This window comes from Danio rerio, chromosome 6, assembly GCF_049306965.1.
Source record: "Danio rerio strain Tuebingen ecotype United States chromosome 6, GRCz12tu, whole genome shotgun sequence".
NCBI lineage: Eukaryota > Metazoa > Chordata > Actinopteri > Cypriniformes > Danionidae > Danio > Danio rerio.
This window is the reverse complement of record NC_133181.1, coordinates 53,671,406-53,697,702: the sequence shown is the minus strand read 5'-3', so window position 1 is coordinate 53,697,702 and position 26,297 is coordinate 53,671,406. Positions and strand designations below refer to the sequence as shown.

At 35.2% G+C, this 26,297-nt stretch overlaps 1 protein-coding gene across 50 annotated transcripts in view; it reads left to right on the top strand.

Moving 5' to 3' along the window:
* ptprt (protein tyrosine phosphatase receptor type T) overlaps window positions 1–26,297 on the top strand; it is a 519,289-nt gene that overhangs the window by 478,219 nt on the left and 14,773 nt on the right. For 37 of the 50 annotated variants that reach the window (XM_073954669.1, XM_073954668.1, XM_073954667.1 and 34 more), the window contains 6 exons: window positions 4,746–4,881; window positions 8,768–8,917; window positions 11,797–11,970; window positions 15,344–15,475; window positions 18,374–18,499; window positions 25,751–25,914. In XM_073954669.1, coding sequence (XP_073810770.1) covers window positions 4,746–4,881; window positions 8,768–8,917; window positions 11,797–11,970; window positions 15,344–15,475; window positions 18,374–18,499; window positions 25,751–25,914 — 882 coding nt within the window. The remainder of the gene's footprint in view (window positions 1–4,745; window positions 4,882–8,767; window positions 8,918–11,796; window positions 11,971–15,343; window positions 15,476–18,373; window positions 18,500–25,750; window positions 25,915–26,297) is intronic. The other 13 variants (XM_073954665.1, XM_073954664.1, XM_073954663.1 and 10 more) reach the window with 1 other exon arrangement.

Sequence of the window (26,297 nt, the reverse complement as noted above, 5' to 3'; positions counted from 1 at the left end):
CCAGAATTACCTGGATGACCTACTACTTCTGGCGAAATTCTGAAGTGTGCATCCAATGGACGCTAAGCTGTTCCAGGATTCAATGCTATAGAATTCATGATTGAGAGTGAAGTAATCAACCCAAGCTCATTCTGAAAACGTAGCCCCGCGGACGTTTACGTGGCCGGAGGTACGTATGGCCGCATTTGGTTTTTTAGAGCGAACGCTTTGGGCCGGTGTGACGCCACTCCTCTTTTCCGCGCTCGCCGGCTGCGACAGCTCACTCACCTACCTAAAATAGGTTGGAATTAAAACCAAATTTAAGAATCATTGAATCATTTAAAGGTCCTTCATTCTAGTGTTAGTGAATGGATAGAGAGTGAGTTAATCAATTCAAGCCATGCCCCCTAGTTGTGGATGAAAATATTGCTGTGCTCTTTTTTTAAATGGAACAATTTATACACTTAACAAATATGCATTCATTTACCATATCATGAACATTATCGCTGTCATGCATAAACAAAACAAACAAAACAAAATGTGTGTGCGTGCGTGCGTGCGTGCGTGTGTGCGTGCGTGTGTGTGTGTGTGTGCGCGTGTGTGTGTGCGTGTGCGTGTGCTGTATAAATAGTCCTTGTACTCAGTACGTTTAGATCCTCTGGCTTTGTGTGTGTGCAATCAGCAGAATCCTGAACAGGTGCAAGTGAGTGGTGCATGACTGGATCTGTAGTCCATATAATGGCAGATTTGTAGTTCTATGTGTGTTTACCAGCAATCTACAAGGATTAGATTGCTGGTGATTGTGACAATCACGAGTTATCTTCACTCATTGCATGATTTTCTCAATATCAATCACGATAACTTTTTTTAAAAATCCTTTTTTTGAAAACAATAATTTATTTGATAATTAATAACCCTACCATTTACATTAAATTGTATTTTGTATTTAGTTCAGCAGTTATTCATTGTTTATTTATCACAAAAACAAAAAAAAAACAAAAAACAGGTAACACTGTAGTTTAAGCAACAATTCCCACCATTTACTTCTGGCTTATTACCTGCATATTATAAACAATAATAGTTGATTAGCATTTTTAAAGTATTATCTTTTTTACTTATAAAGCATGACCTTACTATACTAACTATTAATAGGCAGCTAATTAGTAGTTTTAATTGAGCTAAAAGTCTAAACGTGAATCTTATAGTAAAATAAAGTGTGATCATAGATTCATGATCACGATCATTGATTCTGAAAAATATTGAATATTATTATGGTGTTTTTAAAGTTCTATTGTCTTTTTTTTTTGCTCAAATTGATCTGCTTGCATTGCCTTCCATTGTACTGTATGTGTACTGTGTGAGCAGGCAAAGTTACTAAAAAGGAAATCCTGCAGATTTGAAACAATATGAAAATGAATGAGTGAATGTGTGGCTGTGGATGTGAATATTTGAGTGAATGAATGGCTGTGGATGTGAAGTGTAAAGGATATCTCTCTGTCTCTCTCTCTCCGTCTCTTCCTTCTCTTCGTCAGTTGTTTACCCCTCGCTCCATTAATCACTGTGAGTGACGGCCAGTCTGTGGCAGCGTTCAGTCTGGATCTGTGTGTGTGAGTGGATTTAGAGTGACTGATAGCTCATCTGCTGTCCAAACACACACACACACAAACACACATACACGCATCAGCATCTCAGCCTACCAGAAGCTTGTTTTGGTAACATCTAACATTTGGATCTTAACAGAAATCTCTAGACTTTCTGATTGTGTTGAGTGTGTGCCTCTGGATCTCCTGCATGTTGTGATCTGTATTGTCAGAAGCTTGAGAAAACCTGAAATAATCTTACTTAATAATAATAAATTAATAGAAACTTTAGAAATTTGATTGATTTATTGATCACCTTGAAAAGAGGATAAAAACAAAATACTTGTTATATGGTTAGGTTTAGTGTCGGGTTTAACATAAAATAAATCAAGTAAAAAGTAAGTTTTTATACATATGCAAATAGTGCCTTAGTGTCCCACCAGTGCTGATATACAGCCATATCACACTGCTTCGAGTGTAATATCACGTATATACAACAGTTCGCTGGCATAATCGTGTATATAAAAAGAAAATCAAACACAGAGATTCTCAGAAATCCTTGTGTATGAGGAACTACTTCCTTCCGCCATTCATTCACATCTGCAGCTGACGTCAGAACAGCAGAAACCGTTGCTTATTCACCAACATCTCTTTAAAGGTAGCATTTGAATGATTCTGTCTTGTAATATTGACAAAACAGTTGATTTTGCTCACATTTTAAGATTATGGGCCCTACCATACACCCGGCGCAGTGTGGCGCAAGGCGTGACGCAATAGTCTTTTGGTAGTTTAAGAAATTGAGTGGAAACAACTTTTTCTAGTATTTTAGACATAAATGGAAGATTTGAAATAGGCCTATAGTTAGCTAAGTTGTTGGTGTCTAGTTGCGGTTTCTTAATAATACGCTTAATAACAGCTAGCTTGTAAGAGTTTGGAACATGGCCTATAGATAAAGAAGAGTTGATAATGTTAAGAAGAGGTTCTCCTATAGCAGGTAGCAGCTCTTTCAGTAGTTTTGTTGGAATTGAGTCCAGCATACACGTAGCTGGTTTAAGCTTGGCGCAAGAGTCGTTTTGAGGCGTTGCGCTACGCTGTTTAAATAGCAAATGCATTGGCGCTCATTTGTGCGCCCATAGGCGTTCTAGTCTAAAAAGGAAGGCGTTCTGAGGTGGACCGCTGGCACGTTGCTATTTTGAGAAACTATAATAGATTTTTCATTAGACCAAAACTAACCCGGTCTAAACTCTGGGGCAGAGTTGCGCCTCGCTCATGCATTGCTTAATACACACAAGGGAGCAATAGGCAAATATCTTTACATATGAAAAAATGTAAATATTAAGGATATATATAGGATATATATTTTTGTATTATATATATATATTTTGTATATTGTTATTATTATTAGCAGTATTATTTATTATATCCATATTTACATTTGTTTTATTAAAAACAAGCTTAGATTTGCCCACCTGTCAGGTTTTAGACCATATAGGGCACAGCATGTGTTTTAGGATATAACTCAGGTTTTTGAGCACATTTTGCTATTATTGTTCATTTATTCGTTTGCTGGAAATTAGAACTGAATTTAGAAATAGATTTGAAATGAATATTTGCACTTAACAAACAAAATTATTTATTTATAGACATGTCTGTGCGTAAAGGTTTCCCCATCCAAGAGCGAATGTGAAAGTGATCCATTATCTCTCATTCTCACGCAGTAGATGCTCTGTTTAACAGTTTTCTGTTAAAAAACTGTCAACTTTTAACTGTTTGCTTGTGAAATGCTCATTTTTTTCCACTTAGACTTACTTTGCGTCCTGTAAATAGCGAATGCGCTTTTGGCGCGACGCAGCTGACTCTTAAAGGTAATGGGAGATGAGACTGTAATTGGTTTATTCTTAAAACACACCTATAACTCATTGAGAAAATAAACTCAACCCTTTTAAACCATGCGCCGAAGCGCAAGGCAGATTTCCCGTCCTTAAATTAGCAAAAACGCGTCCTGACACGCCCTGAAAGCATTTGCACCCTGCGTTTTGCGTTTTTCGCTTTGCGCATGGACCGTCAAAATAGAGCCCCATAAGTCTGAACGGCACGAAATGCCATCAGTCTACAGAGATTACCTTGTATTTCCCTGTTTCAATGGCGAGATCACAATAATTACCTTAAAAAATTTTAAAGCAAAGCAATTACTACCAGATTACTATGGTTTAAAACCAACACTACAGCATACCAAAGAGAGAGATCGACTTAGAAAGTCACTTACCTGATACATATTGATTTGATTAGCTGTAAATTAAACATTTTCGCTGAATTTTCCTCCCCTAAGGACGTATTATGCAGTCTCTGTCGCCATCTTGTGGCGGAACGTCAACCCTCTTTGCTTTGCTCAGTATGACAGGCTAATGTATGCCGACAAATATTTGTCAAACTGTATTGATCTGCTGTAACTCTATGGGCAGAGGTATACACAAGGATGAAGAGGCTGTACGAGTGCTGTTATTGCAGAATATCACATGGCTATCAGCCAATCAAATTCAAGAACCAGACATAACTGTTGTACAAATAAATAATAAGCTGCATTTAAAACAATAAAATGTTTTATATTTCAATGTATTTGACTATGATATCTTATAAATTTAAGTATCATTAGCCCAGTCTCATGTGACCTTCATTCTAATGTTAAGATTTGCTATTTCATTAACATTTTTAAAAATCTTATTGTTTATAATCTTGAAGACATACAGTATACAGCTTAATTATTTTGTGTAGACTTATATATATATATATATATATATATATATATATATATATATATATATATATATATATATATATATATATATATGTGAATATACAATCCTATAAATGCAACATATCAATATTTTTTATTATCACATTATTATTATCATTTAATTATATCAATTTACTCTTTACAGTATTTTGAATTGTGACTCATAATGGACACTATAATATTAGGAATTAATTAAATGCATTATTTTACTTTTTCTTGTTTTTATTTATTTATTTATTTTTTTTTTTTTTTTGGTTACTGAATTAGTTATGTTGTATTTTTAAGAATATTTGAATGTCAGAATGTCTGCCCTCTCCATCACAGTTCAGTGTTGTGGAAGGTTATCCTGCAGTTAGAAGCGGCCCCTAAGTCTGTTGGTGTGTTTTCTGCAGTGCTGGTGCTGGAAGAACAGGCTGTTTCATTGCGGTGGACATCATGCTGGACATGGCGGAGAGTGAAGGAGTGGTGGACATCTTTAACTGCATCAGAGAGCTGCGCTCGCAGAGAGTCAACATGGTGCAGACTGAGGTGAAGCTCATCAACACACACACACAAACACACACACACACACATACACACACACACACACACACACACACTCTCTCTCTCTCTCTCTCTCTCTCTCTCTCTCTATCTCTCTCTCAATTACTTGACTCACTAAATATCTTGGATCTGACAGATTCCTGAAGTTTACTAAATGTAGAATTTAAATCATGCCCCCTAGTGGTGGATGAATTGCACTCTTTTATAATGGAGCAATTATACAGTATAATTATAAATTGATTAGTCTCATATTTGAAAACTAGAGATCATTATAAAAAAAGAAATATTTTTAATGCATTTAATTTAAAATATTTGTCATGCATTTGATATTAAAACATACTTTAATCAATACACATATAATAACTCTTGTTTAATCTTAATAAAAACATTTTTAAAATTATTATTATTATTATGCTTACATGTTTTCAATAAATTGATAAAAAATATTATATTATATTACATTTTATTAAAAACAAGTTTAAGTTTTTTGATTATTGTATTATATTAGATTTAATTTAGTGTAAACAATTCAACAAATATTATTTTATATAATATAATATAATATACAATATAATTTATTTTGTTTAAATTAAACTATGTTTCTATTATTCAATTTTGTTGTTGTTGTTGTTGTTGCAATTATTATTATTATTATTATTATTATTATTATTATTATTATTATTATTATTATTATTAGTGTTGTTGTTGTTATTATGCTCACATCAAAATATACAGCCATTTTAATTAAATTGATATTTAATTATTATATTATGTTACATTTTATTTATACAAATTTAAGTGATTTAATTATTGTTTTATATTACATTTAATATAGCTGTTTTACATTTTTTTTAAATATTATGCTGCTTTAATAAATTGTGTTGTAATTATTATTATTATTATTGTTATTATTATTATGCTTGCATCAAAAATATTCAGCCATTTAATTAAATTGTTTAATAATTAAAAAAAATATTATAATACATTTTATTTAATACGCATGTTGGTTATTTAGTTATTATATTACATTCAATTGAGTGGTTTAAAATTATTATTATTAACAATATCATTATTAAAATATTCATGCATTTCTTATAACACTTTCTGTTGTCTTAAATGGATATTTAGTGCAGTCATAGTTTTATATTATTCACACAACGTGTTTATTTGTTTATTTTTATTATCATTATTATTATAGAATTATTTAAATAAAAAAATGCATGTATTTGATATAAAAATAAATGTACCTGTTGTAATAAATTGGTAGTTAGCACAACCCTACATATAATACTATTCATGTAGTATTATTCAATTTATTAAATTATTTATTTTCCTTCGGCTTAGTCTTTATTTCAGAGGTCGCCACAGCAGAATGAACCGGCTACTATTCCAGCATATGTTTTATGTACCGGATGCCATTCCAGCTGTAACCCAGTACTGGGAAACACTCATACACTCTCGTATTCACACACACTTATACACTATGGACAATTTAGTTAATGTAATTCACCTAGAGTGCATGTTTTTGGACTGTGGGGGAAGCCAAAACACCCAGAGGAAACTTACGCGAACATGAGGAGAACATGCAAACTCCACACTGAGCCAGCCAGGACTCGAACCAGGAACCTTCTTGCTGTGAGGCGACAGTGCTAACCACTGAGCCCCAATACTATTCATATAATAATAATAATAATAATAATAATAATAATAATAATAATAACAATAATAGCAATAATAATCACACACTACATCAGATCTACATGCCAATATTTTATTCACTCCATTCTGATATTAAACACTTTTCAGCGAGGACAGCATGCTTTTAAAAGACTAACACTAAACACAGTAGCGGTGATAATGGCTTCTGGGAGGCAATTTGTGTCAGCCTGCAGCTCCATTCAGAGATAATCCTCCACAAACACAACACTCAGCAATTAATCTTTTAAAAGGCTCTTTCCTCGTCTTTTGTCCCAGTCGCTCCGCAGAAGAGCTCACCGGGTTATGGAGTAATAGGTACGAGAGGTCAGCTCAGCTTGACTTTAGCTTAGCATGGATCAAAGGCCGACATTAGCATTCAGACCTTTAAGCCTCAGGCATTGTTGAGTTAAAATATGGATAATTCCGGCCTATATTTATGGCTGGGGTTTAAGGATGGGTGTAATATTAGCTGCAGGATGGTGATGGTGCTTTAAGAACCGCTTGATCTTATTTTTTGAGGCCTCAGTTGAAGCGGTTTTGGATTTCAGTTGCTCTGGATTTTAGCAGCAGTGTTGAAATCCGTGTAAAACGTCATTTGCCCTTCAGCAAACTGTGCTTCATGATCAGCGCTCAATGTGTATGAATGTCTGTGTGGAGTTTATATTTCCCTAATGATTTCACTCTCAGCTTCAGATCAGGCTTTTCAAGATGTATGTATTTGGATGTGTCATAAATTATGCAGATGTTTGGTTTAAGATGTACAAATTTAAATCAAACTCCTAATTAACTTACAGCTTTGGTTATTATTTTTATCATTAAAAACGATGCTAAAATACTTTTTTTTTTTGCCTACCGGCAAATATAATAATTATAATGCATAAATATCTAATCACCATATCTTAATCTTAAAGTAGTGAGCTAATTAAAACTGTCATGAGGTTGAATTGTAAATCTGATGCAACACTTTTAAATATTAATTTGAGTAAATCATTTTTTTTTTTTTAGTACAGTTGTTCCCAAAGTGGGGGCCGGGACTCTCTGGGGTGATTTCCAGAAGTCAAATAAATTTTATTAAACTATTAGAATTAACATGTTTATCCATAATAATGTGTGTATTTTTATTTTATTTTATTTTTTACCAGAAAGGTGGTACAGAATTACATAAAAAACCAACATGCAAATGAAAAGCCATCAGCCTTTAAATTATAAATTTTTTCATCAGATTGTTGTGTTTATGTTACAGAACAATTTTATAGCACCAGGTTAAACTTTCTGACACCTTTATGGCAATCAAATACATTACAAATAAAAACAGGCCTCAACTGAACATTGAGGAGTAGCAGTCTCCAAAATTAAACCAAGAATAGACTTTTGCTAAAAGTGTTGTGCCAACCAGTCTCATTAGGTGAGATTAATATTTAATTAATTAATAAATGACTATAAAAATGATATGATTACTAGACTGTTGCACTTTTTGTCTTGTCAATATGCTTGTGTTTATATAGCTCTATTGTTGTGTGTGGAACATCTCAAGAAATGTGGGGAAATGTGGGGGTCACTCACGAGTCACTGGCATTGTTATTTTGCGGGTCACGCACTGAAAAGTTTGGTGACTCCTGTTTTAGTATACTGTAAGTGAATAACTATTTGTACTAATGGTCTAAATTATATATTTAGTTTTCATTTTAGTTAAATTTATTTAGTTGTTTGCTTTGACATTGTTTTATTAATTCTGCAATGTCTATATTATTTTTAGTGTTGGGCAAAAATTAATCTTGATAAATCGCATTCCAAATAAACGTTTGTTTTGATAAAATACAGTTTATGTGTGTACTGTGTATGTTTATTATGCATGTATAAATACACAGATGGGGGGGGGGGTTTAATGCGGTTAATCGCTGCCTAGTTCTAATTTATTCATTTTTATTTTTGTTTTATTTTAGTCTGAGTTTTTCGGGAAATTAAGTTTTTTAGGTTTTGTCAACTAAAATAACTTTGGTGCAGATACAGTTATTTTATTTTTCAAACTTTTTTTTCAAAGACATCTCTTGCTTCTAGAATGCTGCATTTGATCAAAGGAGCTGAATTATAACCTTTATGATATTAGTATCACTTCCCTTGATTGTACCACAGTATTTTTCCTCTATTGATCTCCATGTGTGTCTTTCTGCAGGAGCAGTATGTGTTTGTACATGATGCCATCCTGGAAGCATGTTTATGTGGAAACACAGCAATCCCAGTGTGTGAATTCAGAGCCATTTACTACAACATCAGCAGACTGGACCCGCAGACCAACTCCAGCCAGGTCAAAGATGAGTTTCAGGTCAGCAAACCACACAAACCCACCATAGTAAACCAAAACTAATGGCTCCAAAAAACTGATACCACAGCCATTTTAGTTAAACATTTTAGTGAAGAGCTCTGAAAAAGAATCATTTTTTTCTTAGAGGAAAGAACATTTTAGAAAACTGAAGAAGCTTTATAAACCTTTATCCAATCCAAACCCAATAAAGTTCCTTTTTTACACTTAGTGCTCTATTTTGACCTAAGCACAAAGTCTAAAACACATGACATAAACACATTAAGGGAAACACATCCGAATCCACCATCCGCTAATTTAGGGAAAGAAAAATACACTCTGCGCCCTGGCGCATGGTCTAACAGGGTTGTGCTTATTCTCTTAATGAGTTATGGGTGTATTTTGAATATAACGTGCATTAAACCATTTAGAGTCACATCTCCCATTCCCTTGGAGTCAGTTATGTCTCACCATGGTGCTTTTTACATTTACATGGCGGACTTTGTAAGTGGAAAAACTGAATGCTTCACTAGCAAGAAAACAGTTAAACAGGCCATCTGCAGTGAGGATAAAGAACGAGCCTCCTCCATTCTGCCTCTTTACTTCCTTTTACTCTTTATTTACTCCTTTAATTTTGTGAATATAGAAATTATGTTGCACGCACTCTGAAGACATCCATTACCCTACATAATTAATTTAATTTGTTAAGCACAAAGATTCGTTTTAAAACTATTTCTAAATTCAGTTCTAATTCCCAGCAAACAAATAAATGAACAATAATAACCAAGTGTGGTCAAAACACTGAGTTATATCCAAACACACATTCTTATGCCCTATATGGTGACGCAAACATCTTCAAAACCCGACAGGTGGACAAATCTAAACTTGATTTTATTATAACAAATATTAATATGCATATTATAAATAATACTGCTAATATTAATAACAATATACAAATGCTAAATTGAAAAAGCCCACTCGAGGTGAAGAAGACATGGAGGTAGGGGTTTTTATATTTATGTAGAAAATAATAATTTTTGTAACATTTTAATCCCTTATTTATTTTATTTTTTTCATATGTAAAGATATTTGTGTATTGCTGTACATCCTGTGTGCATTAAGCAATGTGTAAGTACTTGGACCATATAGGCGCAAAACTTATGCGCTCTGCACTTGACTTTCGACCAGCTTTTAGTTGGTCAATGGCACAGCCTATTTCAGTTCGTCAAAATAGCAACGCACCAGCCATGAGCCTTGACACACCTTCTTTAGACCAGCACACCCATGAGTCCACAAAGTGGCGCAAATGAATTTGCTATTTAAACAACATGGCACAAAACATGAAAATTACTTTTCCGCTGGTCTAAAAAAATAGTAACCAATTGTGCCAAACACATCTTGCACTTTTTTGCACCGGGTGTATGATAGGGCCCTAAGTATCTAGATTGTTCTAAACTCTGGTAAAACTTATCACAGGCAATAGCCATTGATTTGAAAACAAAACCCTATATTAGCCATTATGACATTTGAAGGAGATTCATTTTAAATGTATTTATTTGATATTTTTATTGATATTCTATTTTTATGATTTGAAATTAAGTTAATTATATGTACAGTAGGAAAGTCTTATAGCGTATATAGCGTAGAGATTTCAGGAGACAACAAATGTAGACTTCAGAACTGAAGTATTATTGTAAAAAGCATAGTTAAAGGGATATTCTGAAAATTCCGTCATCGTTTACTCAGCATTCAAGTCACAAACCTGTTTGATTTTCTTTCGTTTGATGAACATAAAAGAAGATATTTTGAAAAATGCTGAAAACCTGTAACCATTGATTTCCATATTATTTGTTTTTCCTTCTATGAAAGTCAATATAAGTTAGTTTTTTTCAAGGTTACCTATTTTGTTTAACAAAAAAAAAAAAAGAAGCCATAAAAGTGTGAAGCTGTGAGTATATTTAAGCAAGTAAACGGTGAGTATTTTTTAAATTTTTGTGTGAACTATCCCTTTAAGATCGTCTGAGTTTGTTATGAAATCTCTTAGCACAATCTGTGACATTATTAAACATCAGATTTCTTAAGCTATCATCCCCAAATTTGCTCTCCATTCAGTCCTATTACAGTTCAGGAGGAACAAACGAGAAACGGGCGAGAGCTCATTTGTGATTTATCTTTCCTCCGAGTCTCAATAACAGAAGGAAAATGTGTTTTTTAAAAGCGTCCTCTCTATAATCAGCGAGCTCTGCGATCAGCCCACGTGGAGGCCTAATTTACTAAATCCTCCAAGGTTTTTGCTGTCGACAAGCAGTGCTAAAGCCCTCGCAGCCATTTCTAACAACTTCATCAAGCTCTCTGGTGTGATTTCATCATAATTCCCCCTAAATTCAAACTGCTTTTGAATAAGTCAGTCGGCGATGCATTGAGATGAGGCAGGTGAGTAAAGAAAGTGACTCAGGCATTGAGGGAGAGAGTGTTTTTACGAGCCATCGGCTACAGCCTCATAAAGCCCAGCGCCCAGCTATTTCTTTTCATGCGTCCTTTATGTTTTGTATTCCCTGTGAAATGAGTGAGCCGCTGCCGTCTGAGAGGATGCGAAGCTTCAGATGTGTGAGGTGTCTCATAAAATATGATGAATATCTTCCTTTCCTCACTGATCTTTCTCTTTCTATCTGGCGCTGCATCTTTCTCTCTTGTAAGCCATTTTTCACTGTCTCTCCCTCCATCTGTCTCTCTCTTTCAATTTTCACCAGTCTTTCTTATACATAAGTAATGGCTGACCTTCAGTTTACTAAAATATTTGCATTGCTCTCAGTTTGACCAGCAGCACAGTTGAATTGGTTTTATAAACGCTAGTGAAAGTGAATGCAGGTGTTTGTTACAGTCCTTCGTGTGTTCGTCCTCAGACTCTGAATATAGTGACGCCGCGTGTTCGTCCAGAGGACTGCAGCATTGGCCTTCTCCCACGTAACCATGATAAAAACCGCAGCATGGACGTCCTCGCAGTGGACCGATGCCTGCCTTTCCTCATTTCTGTTGATGGCGAGTCCAGCAATTACATCAATGCAGCGCTGATGGACGTAAGTTTGAAGTTACCTAGCTTACATTTTTAATCTATTGCTGCATTTTTTCAGCAATCTTGCATTGAACTTTGAACAGGTTAATTCTTCCCATTTTTATTGCACCAAAACAGCAATTATTTACTTATAAATGACCATTTTGCCATTGCACTTTAAAATAATGGTCCATTAATTAGTTAATGTTAGTTGATGTATTTACTAACATTAAATAAGTATCAATAATCTTATTAAGCATTTATTAATCAGTTCAACATGAACAACTGCATTATTAAAATCCAAAGTTAATGAACTTCAACTAACGTTAATAAAGATGGATAAATACCATAATCACATTTTTTTTTACAAATTCTAGGACACATTTCTCAATACTTAAGTCACTTTTGCAAAACTATTCACAGTGAGCACAACAGAAGTCTATGTGGGCTAAACTGAGGATCAATTATCATTGTTTTGGCACAAAATGCATTCAATGTCTACATCTCTCAAATTTCATGAATTCTTTTCTCACTCAGACACAACAACTGCCAAAAATCCTTGTACGTACAGGACATTTTGCACGTGCAAAACTGTTAAAGTTATGTTCAAACAATAACATAATCCAAAACTGAATAAGACAGCAAAATGCAACAGCAATATTTTATTGAAACGTATTTCAAATTTAAAAACGCAGTTTAACCAGCCAGATTAGCATTACTATTGTGTCTGTATCAGTGGATGTATGTACACAAATTCTTGTGTTTTGGAATTACTTAGTGCAACAAAAAAATAAATAAATAAACAACATAAAATATTGACGAATTCTGCATCATGTCTGATTCATTCCAGTAACATATATTGCAATTACAAACAGAGATATGTCCCTGTTTTTTACACAAAAAAACATTGTGTAATGCAACATGTTGTTAGTGTTTTTTAGGTCATTGTTTTGTGGGTGACAAAGTGTGTTTGTCGGTTGTCAACCTTTGCTAGTGTTCTGGAAGAATGAGTTTATTTGAGACCTGAATAAAGTGTTTTGGTTTATTTGTAATGCAATTTGAATGTGAAATTAACTGTTTTGCTAAGCTGAAAGTCAGTTAGGAGAATTGTGTGAAGAGTTTTGCAAAAGTGACCTAAGTATTGAAAAATGTGTCCTGGAGTCTGTAAAAAACTGTAATAGTTTGTTCATGCTACTAACTAATGAGCCATTATTTTAGTGTTACCCATTTTGCATCCTCTCTATCCTCTTTCTGACATTAGAATTAAACATGCTATTTATTTAGTAGTTGTTGCCATTTTCAAGATATGCTGCAAAAAAAAGTGTATTTGGAAGAAAACTGTTTATCTGGAGTTTAAACTGTTACTATAAAAAGCATACCTTTTTTGCTGCTGGCAGATTACCCAAGGCACTAGCTGTAAAGGCACCGCCCTCTTTTAGAAAGAGGGCAGGGAGAAACAGCTCATTTGCATTTAAAGAGGCACAAATGAAAACAGTAAATGAGGTTGAGTAATCATTGAGTAATGAGGTTTTGATTTTAATTGACTGTTGTAGGCTGCTAAATAGCTTAAATAAATTGCTGTAGTGATATACACTCACCGGCCACTTTATTAGGTACTCCTGTCTAACTGCACCTTAATGGAAATTTCTAATCAGCCAATAACATGGCAGCAACTCATTTGGCAGTACATGGCAGCATTTAGGCATGTAGACATGGTCAAGAGCATCTGTCGCAGTTTAAACTGAGTACCAGAATGGGGAAGGTGATTTAAGTGACTTTAAACGTGGTATGGTTGTTGGTGCATGGGCATGGTCTGAAACAGAGAAAATATCCAGTGAGCGGCAGTTATGTGGGCGCAAATGCCTTGTTGATGCCAGAGGTCAGAGGAGAATGGGCAGATGATAGAAAGGCAACAGTAACTCAAATAACCACTCGTTACAACCAAGGTATGCTGAAGAACATCTCTGAACGACCAACAAATCGAATTTTAAGGTGGATGGGCAACAGAAGACAATGGGTGCACTCCTGTCAGTTTAGAAACTGAGGCTACAGTTGGCACAGGCTCATCAAAATTGGACTGTAGAAGATTGGAAAAATGTTGCCTGCTCTAATGAATCTTGATTTCTACTGCGACATTAGGATGGTAGGGTCAGAATTTGGTGCCAACAACATGAAAGATGGATACATCCTGCCTTGTATCAACGGTACAGGCTGGAGGTGGTGGTGTATTAGTGTGGGGGATATTTTCTTGACACAGTTTGGGCCTATTAGTTCCAATTGAGCATCGTGTTAATGCCACTGCCTACCTGAGTATTGTTGCTGACCATGTCCATCCATTTATGACATCAGTGTACCAAACTTCTGATGGCTACTTCCAGTAAAATAACGCATTATGTCATAAAGCGTGAATCATCTCAGACTGTTTTTTTAACATGACAATGAGTTCACTATAATCAAATGGCCTCCTCAGTCACCAGAAGTCAATCCAATAGAGCACCGTTGGGATGTGGAGATTCACATCATGAATGTGCAGCCAACAAATCTGCAGACACTGCATAATGCTATCATGTCAATATGAACCAAAATCTCTGAGGAATATCTCCATTACCTTGTTGAATCTACACCACGAAGGATTAAGGCAGTTCTGAAGGATTGTGTGGTCCAACCCGCTACTAATAAGGTGTACCTAATAAAGTGGCCGGTGTGTGTGGAACTGTAATGCGGTCAAGACCTGCCTGGCACTACTTTACAATAGCTGTGTGTTTATCTAAAAATAATTGCACTCTTATAGTGTACTATCAGCCATCAAAATCAAGTATTCAAAGACCCTCAAGAATAGTTCGGGTTTTTAAGCAGCTCTTTGTTGATTCGGAACATTTTGTCCCAGAACTGCATGACACTATATGTTACATCACTTCCCGTATTACACTCGCAGGTAAATGGAGCAGAATGCCCCGAAGATCACACATTGACAATCTCATATAAACAAGCCAATTGAACCGAGAGCAAGATTAGATGGCATCTCCGTAATCTCCACACACAGATCATGATCACGCTCGCACCATAAAGCAGCTTCATCTTCACGCAGCATCTAAAAAGGATAATCAAGACGGAAGACATGCTCCTCTGATAAAGAACAACAGATAAAGCAGATAAGCAGCACAGAAAACAACCGGCCAACCAGTGTGTGTGTCTGTATGTGTGTGTTTGTCTTAAAAAACAGCATCTGCAGTCAACGTTGGCAAGGTTATCAGTCAGTGTCTGTGTTTTGGGAGCCTCTACTGGTCTCCATTTAGTCCAGGTTACTCCACATGTGAGGCACGTTAGCCTGTGTGGGCTTAGGCACATCTTCAGTGCTGGAAGGAAGAGTTAACTTGTTGTCTTATTGATTGTTTCAGAGCCACAAACAGCCAGCGGCCTTCATCGTGACGCAGCACCCTCTGCCCAACACCATGGCCGACTTCTGGAGGCTCGTGTTTGACTACAACTGCTCCACCATCGTCATGCTGAATGAAATGGACGCTGCACAGGTACTGTATGTCAGCTGTTTGACCCTCACCACACATCTGTTAGCTATTGCAGTTCTTGGGTTGGATTCAGTGTTGAATTCTTGGAAATATTCAAGTATGGGGTTACTGCTTACAATGTACACTGCCTGACAAAAGTGTGGTCGTCAATCCCAGTTGCCAGAGCAACAAATAATAACTTGACTTCTAGTTGATCATTTGGAAAAGTATCCCAATCGTCACAAATACTGCAAAAGACCTATTGGAACCAGCATAGACGCAAGATTCTCACTGAAATCAGTCAAGTTTGGTGAAGGAAAAATCATGGTTTGGAGTTACATTCAGTATGGGGGGCTTGCGAGAGATCTGCAGAGTTGATGGCAACATCCACAGCTTGAGGTATCAAGACATTTGTGCTGCCCATTACATAACAAACCACAGGAGAGGGCAAAGTCTTCAGCAGGATAGTGCTCCTTCTCATACTTCAGTCTCCACATCAAAGTTCCTGAATGCAAAGAAGGTCAAGGAGCTGCAAAATTGGCCAGCCCAGTCACCAGAACATTATTGAACATGTCTGAGGTAAGATGGAGGAGGCATTGGAGATGAATCCAAAGAATCTTGATGAACTCTGGGAGTCCTGCAAGAACGCTTTCTTTGCCATTCCAGATGACTTTATTATTAAGTTATTTAAGTCATTGCAGAGATGTATGGATGCAGTCCTTCAAGCTCATGGGAGTCATGCACAATATTAACTCTTTTTTTCACTGCAGCATGTTTTATATTCTATACTGTACATTATTTCTGTTAAGTGATAAGACTTCAGTCTAAGCAAAGTCAGAGCTTACTGTCCTAATTAAATAGGTAAAAATTAAGACATGATCATATTTTATTTTGGTAAAATGAGCGTAATCTAGAGCCCTTTGCCTTTCATATAAGCCACTTCTGATACCAAATGATCAACTAGAAGTCAAGTTATTATTTGTTGTTCATAAAACTTGAATGTGTGACAAGACTTTTGTCAGGTAGTGTACTTGCCTTAAATACTGTACATAAATTCAGAAAAATCAAACAAATCATGTAGAGACTAGAGAGTTTTTTTTGTTTATTTATTTATTTGTTTGTTTGGTTGTTAGTTTGTTTGTTTGTTTGTTTGTTTGTTTGTTTGTTTGTTTTAGAAATATATATTTTTCTGAAAAAAAATAAAGGTTCCAGTTATTACAATGAGTTGAGTAAGAAAATGCTGTGAAGAATTATTTATTATATAAACTTTTAGTGTGATTTTTAAGAATATTTACATTGTGTTTATGGTGTTCATAACAAAAACAAATGCTTGGAGACTTGATTGCTTGTCTTTATAATTCAGACATTAACTTTTTCACATTTGAATCTGGCCTACTACATGCTGAACTATTGATTAAGAATTCTGTGACTATAGGACTATTGTACATCAACATTGTATAATAAGCCTTCAATAGTTAACATTAGGTAATTTAACTATATAATTTAACTCACGATAAAAAATACAACAGCTTTTATCAATCTTAGGTGATGTTCATTTCTTAGATGTTAGGGTTAGCGTTAGGTTACGATCCGGGTTAAGTTAGGTTAACCCTGGTCTTAACCCCAACCCTAATGCTTTATAATGCAGTAAAATCATACTCATTTTAGAGGTAATCAATAATTAAATGCAATTTTCTACTAATATTACCATAGTAACTAATACAGTTGAAGTCAGAATTATTAGCCCCCCTTTGAATTTTTTTTTCTTTTTTAAATATTTCCCAAATGATGTTTAATATCTGATAATATTTTTTCTTCTATTAAAAGTCGTAATTGTTATATTTCGGCTAGAATAAAAGCAGTTTTAAATTTTTTTAAACCTTTTTATGTCAAAATTATTTAATTTTTTAATTATATACTTTAAGCTATTTATTTTTGATATATTTTTGATCTACAGAACAAACCATTGTTATACAATAAATTACCTAATTAACCTATCCTGCCTAGTTAACCTAATTAACCTAGTTAAGCCTTTAAATGTCACTTTAAGCTGTATAGAAGTGTCTTGAAAAAATCTAGTAAAAAGATAAAACAAATCAGTTATTAGAGATGAGTTATTAAAATTATTATGTTTAGAAGTGTATTGAGAATCTTCTCTTCAAGTGTTACCTGTTGTACTTTTATAATACTTTTTCAATTTAATTTGGTTGAAACATTTGTTTACTCTCAAGATGTAAATTGTCTTGTTATTATACCTTTTAAAGTAACGTTTTTTGCAGCTTATGTCATACCATACACTGTGATTAAACTTTAGCAAGTAAATGCATCAAAATAATCTGATGCTGTCATAAACCTGGGCAAAGGACTTGGTTTTCCTTATGTGTTGTTGTTTTTGTTAAGAGTTACCTTTTTCTATTTTTGATAAATTAGTAGCATTCTTAGTCACCAACACTTGAGGCTATTTAACAAATGTAACTCAAATAACTTTTTAAATACAATAATCTAAACTCTTTGGCCATGGTTTATGCACCAAACATAACAGTGAACCTCTTTCTGACCTTTTAGTTGTCAGTCATAAATTTGTTAAGAATGACTTCAGTTCAATAAATGGCCATTTTCCAGTTTGTTCTTTTGACTTCTGAAAGTTGCATTATCTTTTCATAGTATACCAAAGTCTTTTATCTGAGCAGATGAAAGGAAATGTGATGTGGCTCATTTAAGTCTGAGTGAATAAGCGAGGGATCATTGGACCAGATTTCTTTGGCACACTGCAATTGCGAGTTCAGATTAGTGGACTTTAGTATTATTGGGTTATTTTCATTTCTCTTGCACCCTTTAGATTTCGGCCTCATGAGCGCTGAATACATTAATTGAGTCACATCGTCTGGTTGTGAACATGTTTGATTGTGTGTCTGTCTGCAGCTCTGCATGCAGTATTGGCCAGAGAAAGGCTCCTGCTGTTATGGGCCCATACAGGTCGAGTTCATCTCTGCTGACATTGACGAGGACATTATCAATCGCATTTTTAGGATCTGCAACATGGCTCGGGTAAGTGGGCTCAGTGCTGAGGGACGGGGCTGTTGGGGTTGATGTTTAATGGATCTTTAGGACTCAGTTGAGTGACTGAAGCAAAAACGTTCATTGATTTGCTTCTCACTGAGACATTTGATGCTTTGCTGATCCACAAACAAAGCAGATCACCTGGCAGAGCAGTGCTTTTTGTTTTCAGTCTGCAGTGCAAATTGTGGTAGATTTAGGGCTCTATTTTAACGATCTAAGCTCAAAGTCTAAAGCATATGGCGCAAAAGCATTAAATGTGTCTCAGAATACACTTATATTTATTTTAAGGACAGAAAAATGCACTCTGCGCCCTGGAGCATGGTCTTACATGGTTGTGCTTATTCTCCTAATGAGTTATGGGTGCGTTTTGAGCATATCGTGCATTAATCCAATCCGAGTCTCATCTCCCGTTCCCTATAAGAGTCAGTTGTGTTGCACCATGGTGCATTTGCTGTTTACATGACAGACTGTGAAAGTGGAAAAACTGAACACTTCACTAGTTAGAAAACAGTTAAACAGACCATCTGCAACTCGAGGATAAAGAACGAGCCTCCTCCATTCGGCCTCTTTACTTCCTCTTTACTTTTACTCTTTACTCCTTTACTTTCGTAATAAGGAGAATGTAGGAAACAGTGTTGCACGCACTCCACTGAAGACATTTATTAGCTTTACATATTTAATTAAATTTATCGCAAAGACTTGCTTCAAAACTATTTCTAAATTCAGTTCTTTTTCCAGCAAACTAATAAATAAACAATAATAACGAGAAATAACTGGGTTATATCCAAACACACGTCCTATTCTTATGCCCTATATGGTGATGCAAACATCTCTAAAACCTGACAGGGGGACAAATTTAAACTTGTTTTATTAAACCAATTATAAATATGCATATATTAAAGAATAATGCTAATAATAATACTATTATACAAATGCAAATTTTCATGAATAAACTAAAAAAAAAAAAAAAACGACAAAGGCATGGAGGTGTAGTGGTTTTTATATTTATGTAAAAAATTATAATTTTTGTAACATTTTTTTTAAATATGTGAAGATATTTGTGTGTTCATCCTATGTGTATTAAGCAATGTGTTATCATTTGGACCCACAATGGCGCAGTCTATTTCAGTTCCTCAAAATAGCAATGCACCAACAATGCACCTTAACACACCTCCTTTTAGACCACAACACCCATGAGTCCACAAAGGGGCACACATGAATTTGCTATTTAATCAACAAGTGCAAAACATGAAAATTACAGTTGCGCTGGTCTGAAAAAAGCAACAAATCACGCCATACACATTTTGCTCCTTATTGTGCCGGGTGTATGATAGGGCCCTAAATTATTTTATATACATTATCTTAACAGTTTGGGCCTGCATGGAAGACGTCTATAATTTTTAATTGTTTTGATGAATATAATGTTAAAATGCATTGATTCATTCATTTTCATTTTCTATCATTTTAATGAATCCTTACCTCATTTTATATATGTGATTCTGGACCACAGAACTGTGTTTATATTTTTGCAATAGCTATAAATACATACTGTATTAAGCATTAAAGATCTTTAGAATATCATATTTTTCTACTGGAAATAAATACAAACTTAATTTTTGAATTAGTAATGTGCTTTGCTGATAACTTGAAGTCCCCATGAACTGGAGGCTGCAACCGTTATTTTTTCCATATTGTAACAGTTCCTAGAGAAACATAATATTAAATGAGAAAACAGTGGGTGTGGCTTGTTTTACTTGTTCTACTGCTGATTAGGTGTAGTAAAGTTGGTATTTCATTCAGAAAGATTGGGAAAAGGGTTTGGGGAGAGTTATTACAACCTAACAGACTCCTCAATTTACAATACAGTTTAACTGAAAACAAACAGGAAGTGAATTTTCACATATCAATAATGGATAAGAAGGGCAAACTATTTATTTTCTTGATGACACGCAGAGATGAGCTGTTCACATTAAAACTAGCAATGTGAGCAAACAACAATGCGGTTAGTTTTGTTTTCTTAGGGACTTTTAATGTGATTTTTTTTTTTTTTTTTGCACCATGTCCACATGTTTAAGTAGTTGTATATCAGCCAAATCTTATACTATACTACCCTAATAAGCCAAGCATCAATGGAACACTTATTCATTTAGACTCCATGTGATTTATAAATGTCCATTAAAATAAAATAAAATGAAACTTATAGATGGATTTGTTGTACAGGGTCACATACAGTCTTGAGATTTATTTTTGTATAAATAATAGGATATTATTTATTTTGTCATTTATTCATTCATTCATTCATTCATTCATTCATTCATTTTCTTTTCAACTTATTCCCTTTATTAATCTGGGGTCGCCACAGCGCAATGAACAGCCAACTTATCCGGCATATGTTTTACGCAGTGGATGCCCTTCCAGCCACAACCCATCACTGGGAAACATCCACACACACCCATTCACACACATACAATACAGACAATTTAGCCTACCCCATTCACCTATATGTTTTTGGACTTCCGTTTTTGGGGAATCCCACATGAACACGGGGAGAACAAACTGACCCAGCCGGGGCTCGAACCAGCGACCTTATTGCTGTGAGGCGAATGTGCTACCCACTGTGCCACCGTGCAGCCTTATTTTGTTATATACAATTTTTTATTAAAATAATCATTTTCATAAGTGGATCTCAAACTGACTTTGATTAGTGATCAGAATCTTTGCTAATCACTATATTTAGACAAATTAAAGTGATTTTCTCAATGTTTCAATATTTTTGCATGTGACATCTAGGCAAATTCATATCCTATCTTGTCAGTTATGAATGATTTTGTGGTCCAGAGTCGCATATTATCTTGAGATATATTTTGTATAAAGAATTGCATATTATTTATTTTGTAATATACAACTTTTTTTATTAAAATACCATTTTCATAAGACACTTTTCAAACTTCAAAGTATCAAAACAAAAGGTTATTTTATAAGATAATGTGTATTTTTACCTGCTTCTAAATAGATGCTTATAAACAAGTCACATTTGCCTGAAGGAGAAACCATAGCAACAGTTCACATCTCAAAACTATTCCTGCTAGTGTCAGTGTCAAACAATCTGACAACCAGTAATGTCTTTATATGTCAAAAAATACACTTTCAATTTTAGCGTTCGTAGTCTGTACCACTACCACCATCTAGCACCAAACAGAAAATGTTTTTCAAATCAGCTTTCCAATTCTGAACCCCAACAGATCAGCCAAGTTGAACACCCCGAATGTCCTTATATACAGTACTTCTCTTCAAAGCATCCACACTGTGACTCACTAAAATAAAAATCCTACAGCTCACGAAGAGATAAAAATTCACTTAAGTCACTTTGACTTTGACTCCTAATGCGACAGTAAATCAACAGCAGCTGCGATTATGACCCTGAGTTAGTGATGTGAGAAATTGCATTAGGCCAAAAAGTGGCGCCACCATATAGTCATCCTCAATCCTCAAAGATTTCAGCATTCAGCACATCTCACCACCCATTCGTTTTGCCAGACACATATGCATGAGCATAAATATTTGAGCGCTATTTCTGCCAGAGGTCGTGGAAGCCGTGGTTGGGTTATGTGCAGCAGATCGTCATGTTTTTCTCTTTCTTCTTTTCCATGTGTGTGGTGTTGGTGCACATTAGCAGACATTACTGAAGCTTGACAAGTTCCCAGCGTCAAACACTCATCCCGCCTTCTCCTTTCTTCCCTCTCATTCTCTTTAACCGCTGGTGACAGGCGAGGTTTACCGGGTAGCTAATCAGTGCCGGCGCAGCATAGCGGCACAAAATAAATAAGTGCCACAGCATCACAAATTTGCCATGAAATGGCTCCATCGATGGCAAATTGTGTGTAATATGACTCTCATTTAGCTGATCCGGTCTGACTGTAGTATCCAGCTGACATCTCTGTTTGGTTTTGGGAACAAATGAATCACTGAATTAATCATATGGTTGTCGCTGGGATAATTAGGTAAAAATAAATGCATATTATAAAACAATAAAAGTGTTTTTTGACCTTGCACACATATCAGCCTATTGGTGGAGACCCCCAATACCATAATATGACCCCTTTTAATGTATAATTAATATTGTAATCATTTTTGGCATTAATAAAAATCAATAATTTGGCTCATACAATGTATTTTTGGCAATTGCAGCATAAGACTAAGTATTGTAATCAAGGCTCACAAATGAACTGCTTTTCATTCTCATTTTGTAGCTCTTTTAATCTGTATATCTTACAGGATGGCTTCTACTAAAGTCTACTTTTAATTTTTTGCGTTTTTTGTAAGTAAACCTATAACTGAGAATTAATTGAATTCTCAACCTTATAATTAACACCCCTGCACGGTGCTGTGGTAATTGAGTTTTGTCCTGCATATATATTACACTCACAGCATCTCAATTCTTGCAGTGATGCTAAAAAGCAAGCAATAAAACATCAAAACAGGAAGGAAAGCCTCCCTAGCATGAAGCTATTCTGCGCGATATAGAGCGAAATGCTCACCATGGCTTATCAACATTATTGAAGTGTTCAGAGTGCAGAGTATATGTGTGAGCATACCTGCCAACACTCCTGTTTTTCCCGGAAAACTCTCATAATTTCATTGTACGATTTTAAAAAGGAAGCATTACCCAAACCCGCTCCTAAACCTTCATTGGAGGATGAGCAACTTGTACTAAATTGTATGAAAAAGATTGTTCAAATTCATGCGAATTAGCCACTAAATCAAAAGTTACACATTTGGCGGGAGATTGTGTTAGAAGATCATGTTCTATGAAGATATTTTGTAAATTTTCTACCATAAATATCAAAATGTCATTTTTGATTAGTATGTGCATTGCTAACCATTATATATATTATATAAACCAGATATTATCATATTCCTACAGACTAACTAAAATATTTATGGAAAACTTATTTATTCCGCTTTCAGATTGTTTTTAATTGAATTTTTTGAAAAATTCAGATTTTTTCAAGAGTTCACACTTAGATAATGCTCAACTATGATAGCAGGTTTGGCATGATGTCCCGGGAGAGAACCCTGAGCTCGGAGATAGATGAGCCCAAGGTTCCCGCCTGGTCAATGAGCATTAGGAGGGGTGTGAGATCAGGTGTTTCTCGATTGCCCCGTGCTCTAGCTAATGAGCGATACTGGTTGGTTAGGCATGTATGTGCTAGGTTCCGAAAACGGAGATAAGGAATGAAGTTTAGGCAGGATATATATAGTAGTTTTGGAATGCTCTGATAGACTAGCTAATGATTAGCGATGGGGATCAGCTGAAGTTGATTATATCACGTGCTCCTCTCGAAATTAGTTTATGAAACTTCACTTAGTGTTCTGGGGTCACATTTTGGCATAGAAGAAAATGATATCAAGAGTTAAAACTGAGATGTCTCTGAATTTCAGACTTTGGTATCTTGGTTGTTTGAGACCATGGGCCCCATCATACAGCCGGCGCAAGGCGCGACACAACTGTTGTTTGTTAGTTTCAGCTGGACGTAAGGGTCATTTTGACGTTTTGCAGCACGCGGTTTAAATAGCAAATGCATTTGTGCTTATATGTGCGCCCATAGGCGTTCTGGTCTTAAAAAGGAGGCATGTAAAGGCGCATTGCTGGTGCGTTGCTATTTTGAGGAACTATAATAGACTGCACAATAGACCAGATTAAGGCAAGTCTAAAGCCCAGCACAGAGCACGTTAGTTGTGCACCTCGCTTACACATTGTTTAATACACACAGGGTGCACAGCAATAAGCAAATCTTTAAAAATGTAAAATATTTAAAAGAATTAAAATATTACAAAAATTATTATTTTCTAGCCTGCATAAATATCAAAACCACTGCCTTCATGCCTTCTTCATCACGGGGGGGGGGGCTTTTTTTTTTGTTTATTCATGACAATTTGCTTTTGTATAATGTTATTATTATTAGCAGTATTATTTATTATATGCATATTTATATTTGGTTTATTAAAAACAAGCTTAGATTTGCCCACCTGTCAGGCTTTCAGAAAGTGAAAGTAAAGAAGGAGGAGGCTAATCTCTCATTCTCGCACTACAGATGCTCTGTTTAACCATTTTCTCTGTAGTAAAACGCTCAGTTTTTCCATTTACAAAGTCTGTCATGTAGATAGCAAATGCGCTATGTGTGACTCAACTGACTCTTAAAGGGAATGTGAGATGAGACTCTGATTGGTTTATTCTCAAAGCACACCTATAACTCATTAAGAGAATAAGCTCAACCCTGTTAGACCATGCGCCATGGCTCAAGGCGGATTTTTCCATCCTTAAAATAGCAAAAGTGAATTTAGACACGGCCTTAATGCTTTTGCGCCCTGCGCTTTGGACTTTGCGCCTGGATCATCAAAAAAGAGCCCCAAGTTGAGAAAAAGTCAACCTTGATGTAATTCAAAGGGTTTAAAAGATTTAATTTTTAGTAAAGTCACCAGTTTTAGTGCAGATAGAAACCTATAGAACAAGACTTCAGCTAATTTGAGGTGATTAATCATCGTTGACTTCTCTAGCATTGCTTTGTAGTTTACTTCATACACCGAAAAAAGTCGAATTTACTTTATTATTCTTTTGCAATTTTTTTACACTCAGATTTTTTTTAATTGCATGAATTTAATTAAGCCAAATTTGCTTTCCTAAGCTAAGTAAAATTATTGCTTGTTGTAATGAACTAATAATTTTTTTGTAGAGCTGCATGTTGCGTATTTCAGTTCAATTCATCTTTATTTCTATAGCACTTATTACAGTGTGGATTGTGTCAAAACAGCTTAACATAGATGAAGACAACAAAAAAAGCATAAATATATATATACGATAGACGGTACTAGTAAAATGAAAATTCATTGTAGCCTCTTATTTAAACCTTAAAAACTTTAAGATGAGACTGAATTGATCAGAAAGATTTTTTTTTATCTTGTGGAAATTATATTCTGAAGAATGTTGGAAACCAGCAGCCATTGACATCCATAGTAGAATCAAACAATCAACAACAACAAAAATCTATGGAAGTCAAAGGCTGCAGCTTTCCAGCATTCCTCACAATATCTCTTTTTGTGTTCAACAAAAGAGAGAAAGTCCACCATATTTGAAATATTTAAGTAAATTTAAATAGTAAATGATGACAGTATTTTCAGTTTTGGGTGAAGTATCCCTTTAATGGCTTCTGGATAAATGTTTTGCTGTCCTGTTTCCAGCCTCAAGACGGCTACCGGCTGGTCCAGCATTTCCAGTTCATCGGTTGGCCTGCGTACAGAGACACGCCGCTGTCCAAACGCTCCATCCTGCAGCTGGTCAGACGACTGGCCAAATGGCAGGAGCAGTATGATGGAGGAGATGGACGTACAGTCGTCCACTGCCTGTGAGTCTGACCTCCACCACACACAGATATCATCACACACCAGCATATGAGCAGGAATGAAACGCTATGAGGAGCAGATTTGATAGGACAATATTCATAAACAAGTAGTAGTATAATGTCAGCACTGTATCTTTTCAGAGGCTGCATACCTCGACAATACAAGTACACATGAACATCTAAACTATAGTCTGTAAAATCACTCCTTAGTAAGAAATTTCAGTCTTTTTGTTTTTGACATTTGTGTAGTTAGATAGCGAAGTAAATTGAAACCTAAATCATACATTTTAAATTAAATTTTCTTTTACAAAACATCCTGCCGTTATCAGTGCGCAATAAATCTTGGGATGTTGTTGGCCATAAAGGATCCATCAGTGGAATCCTTC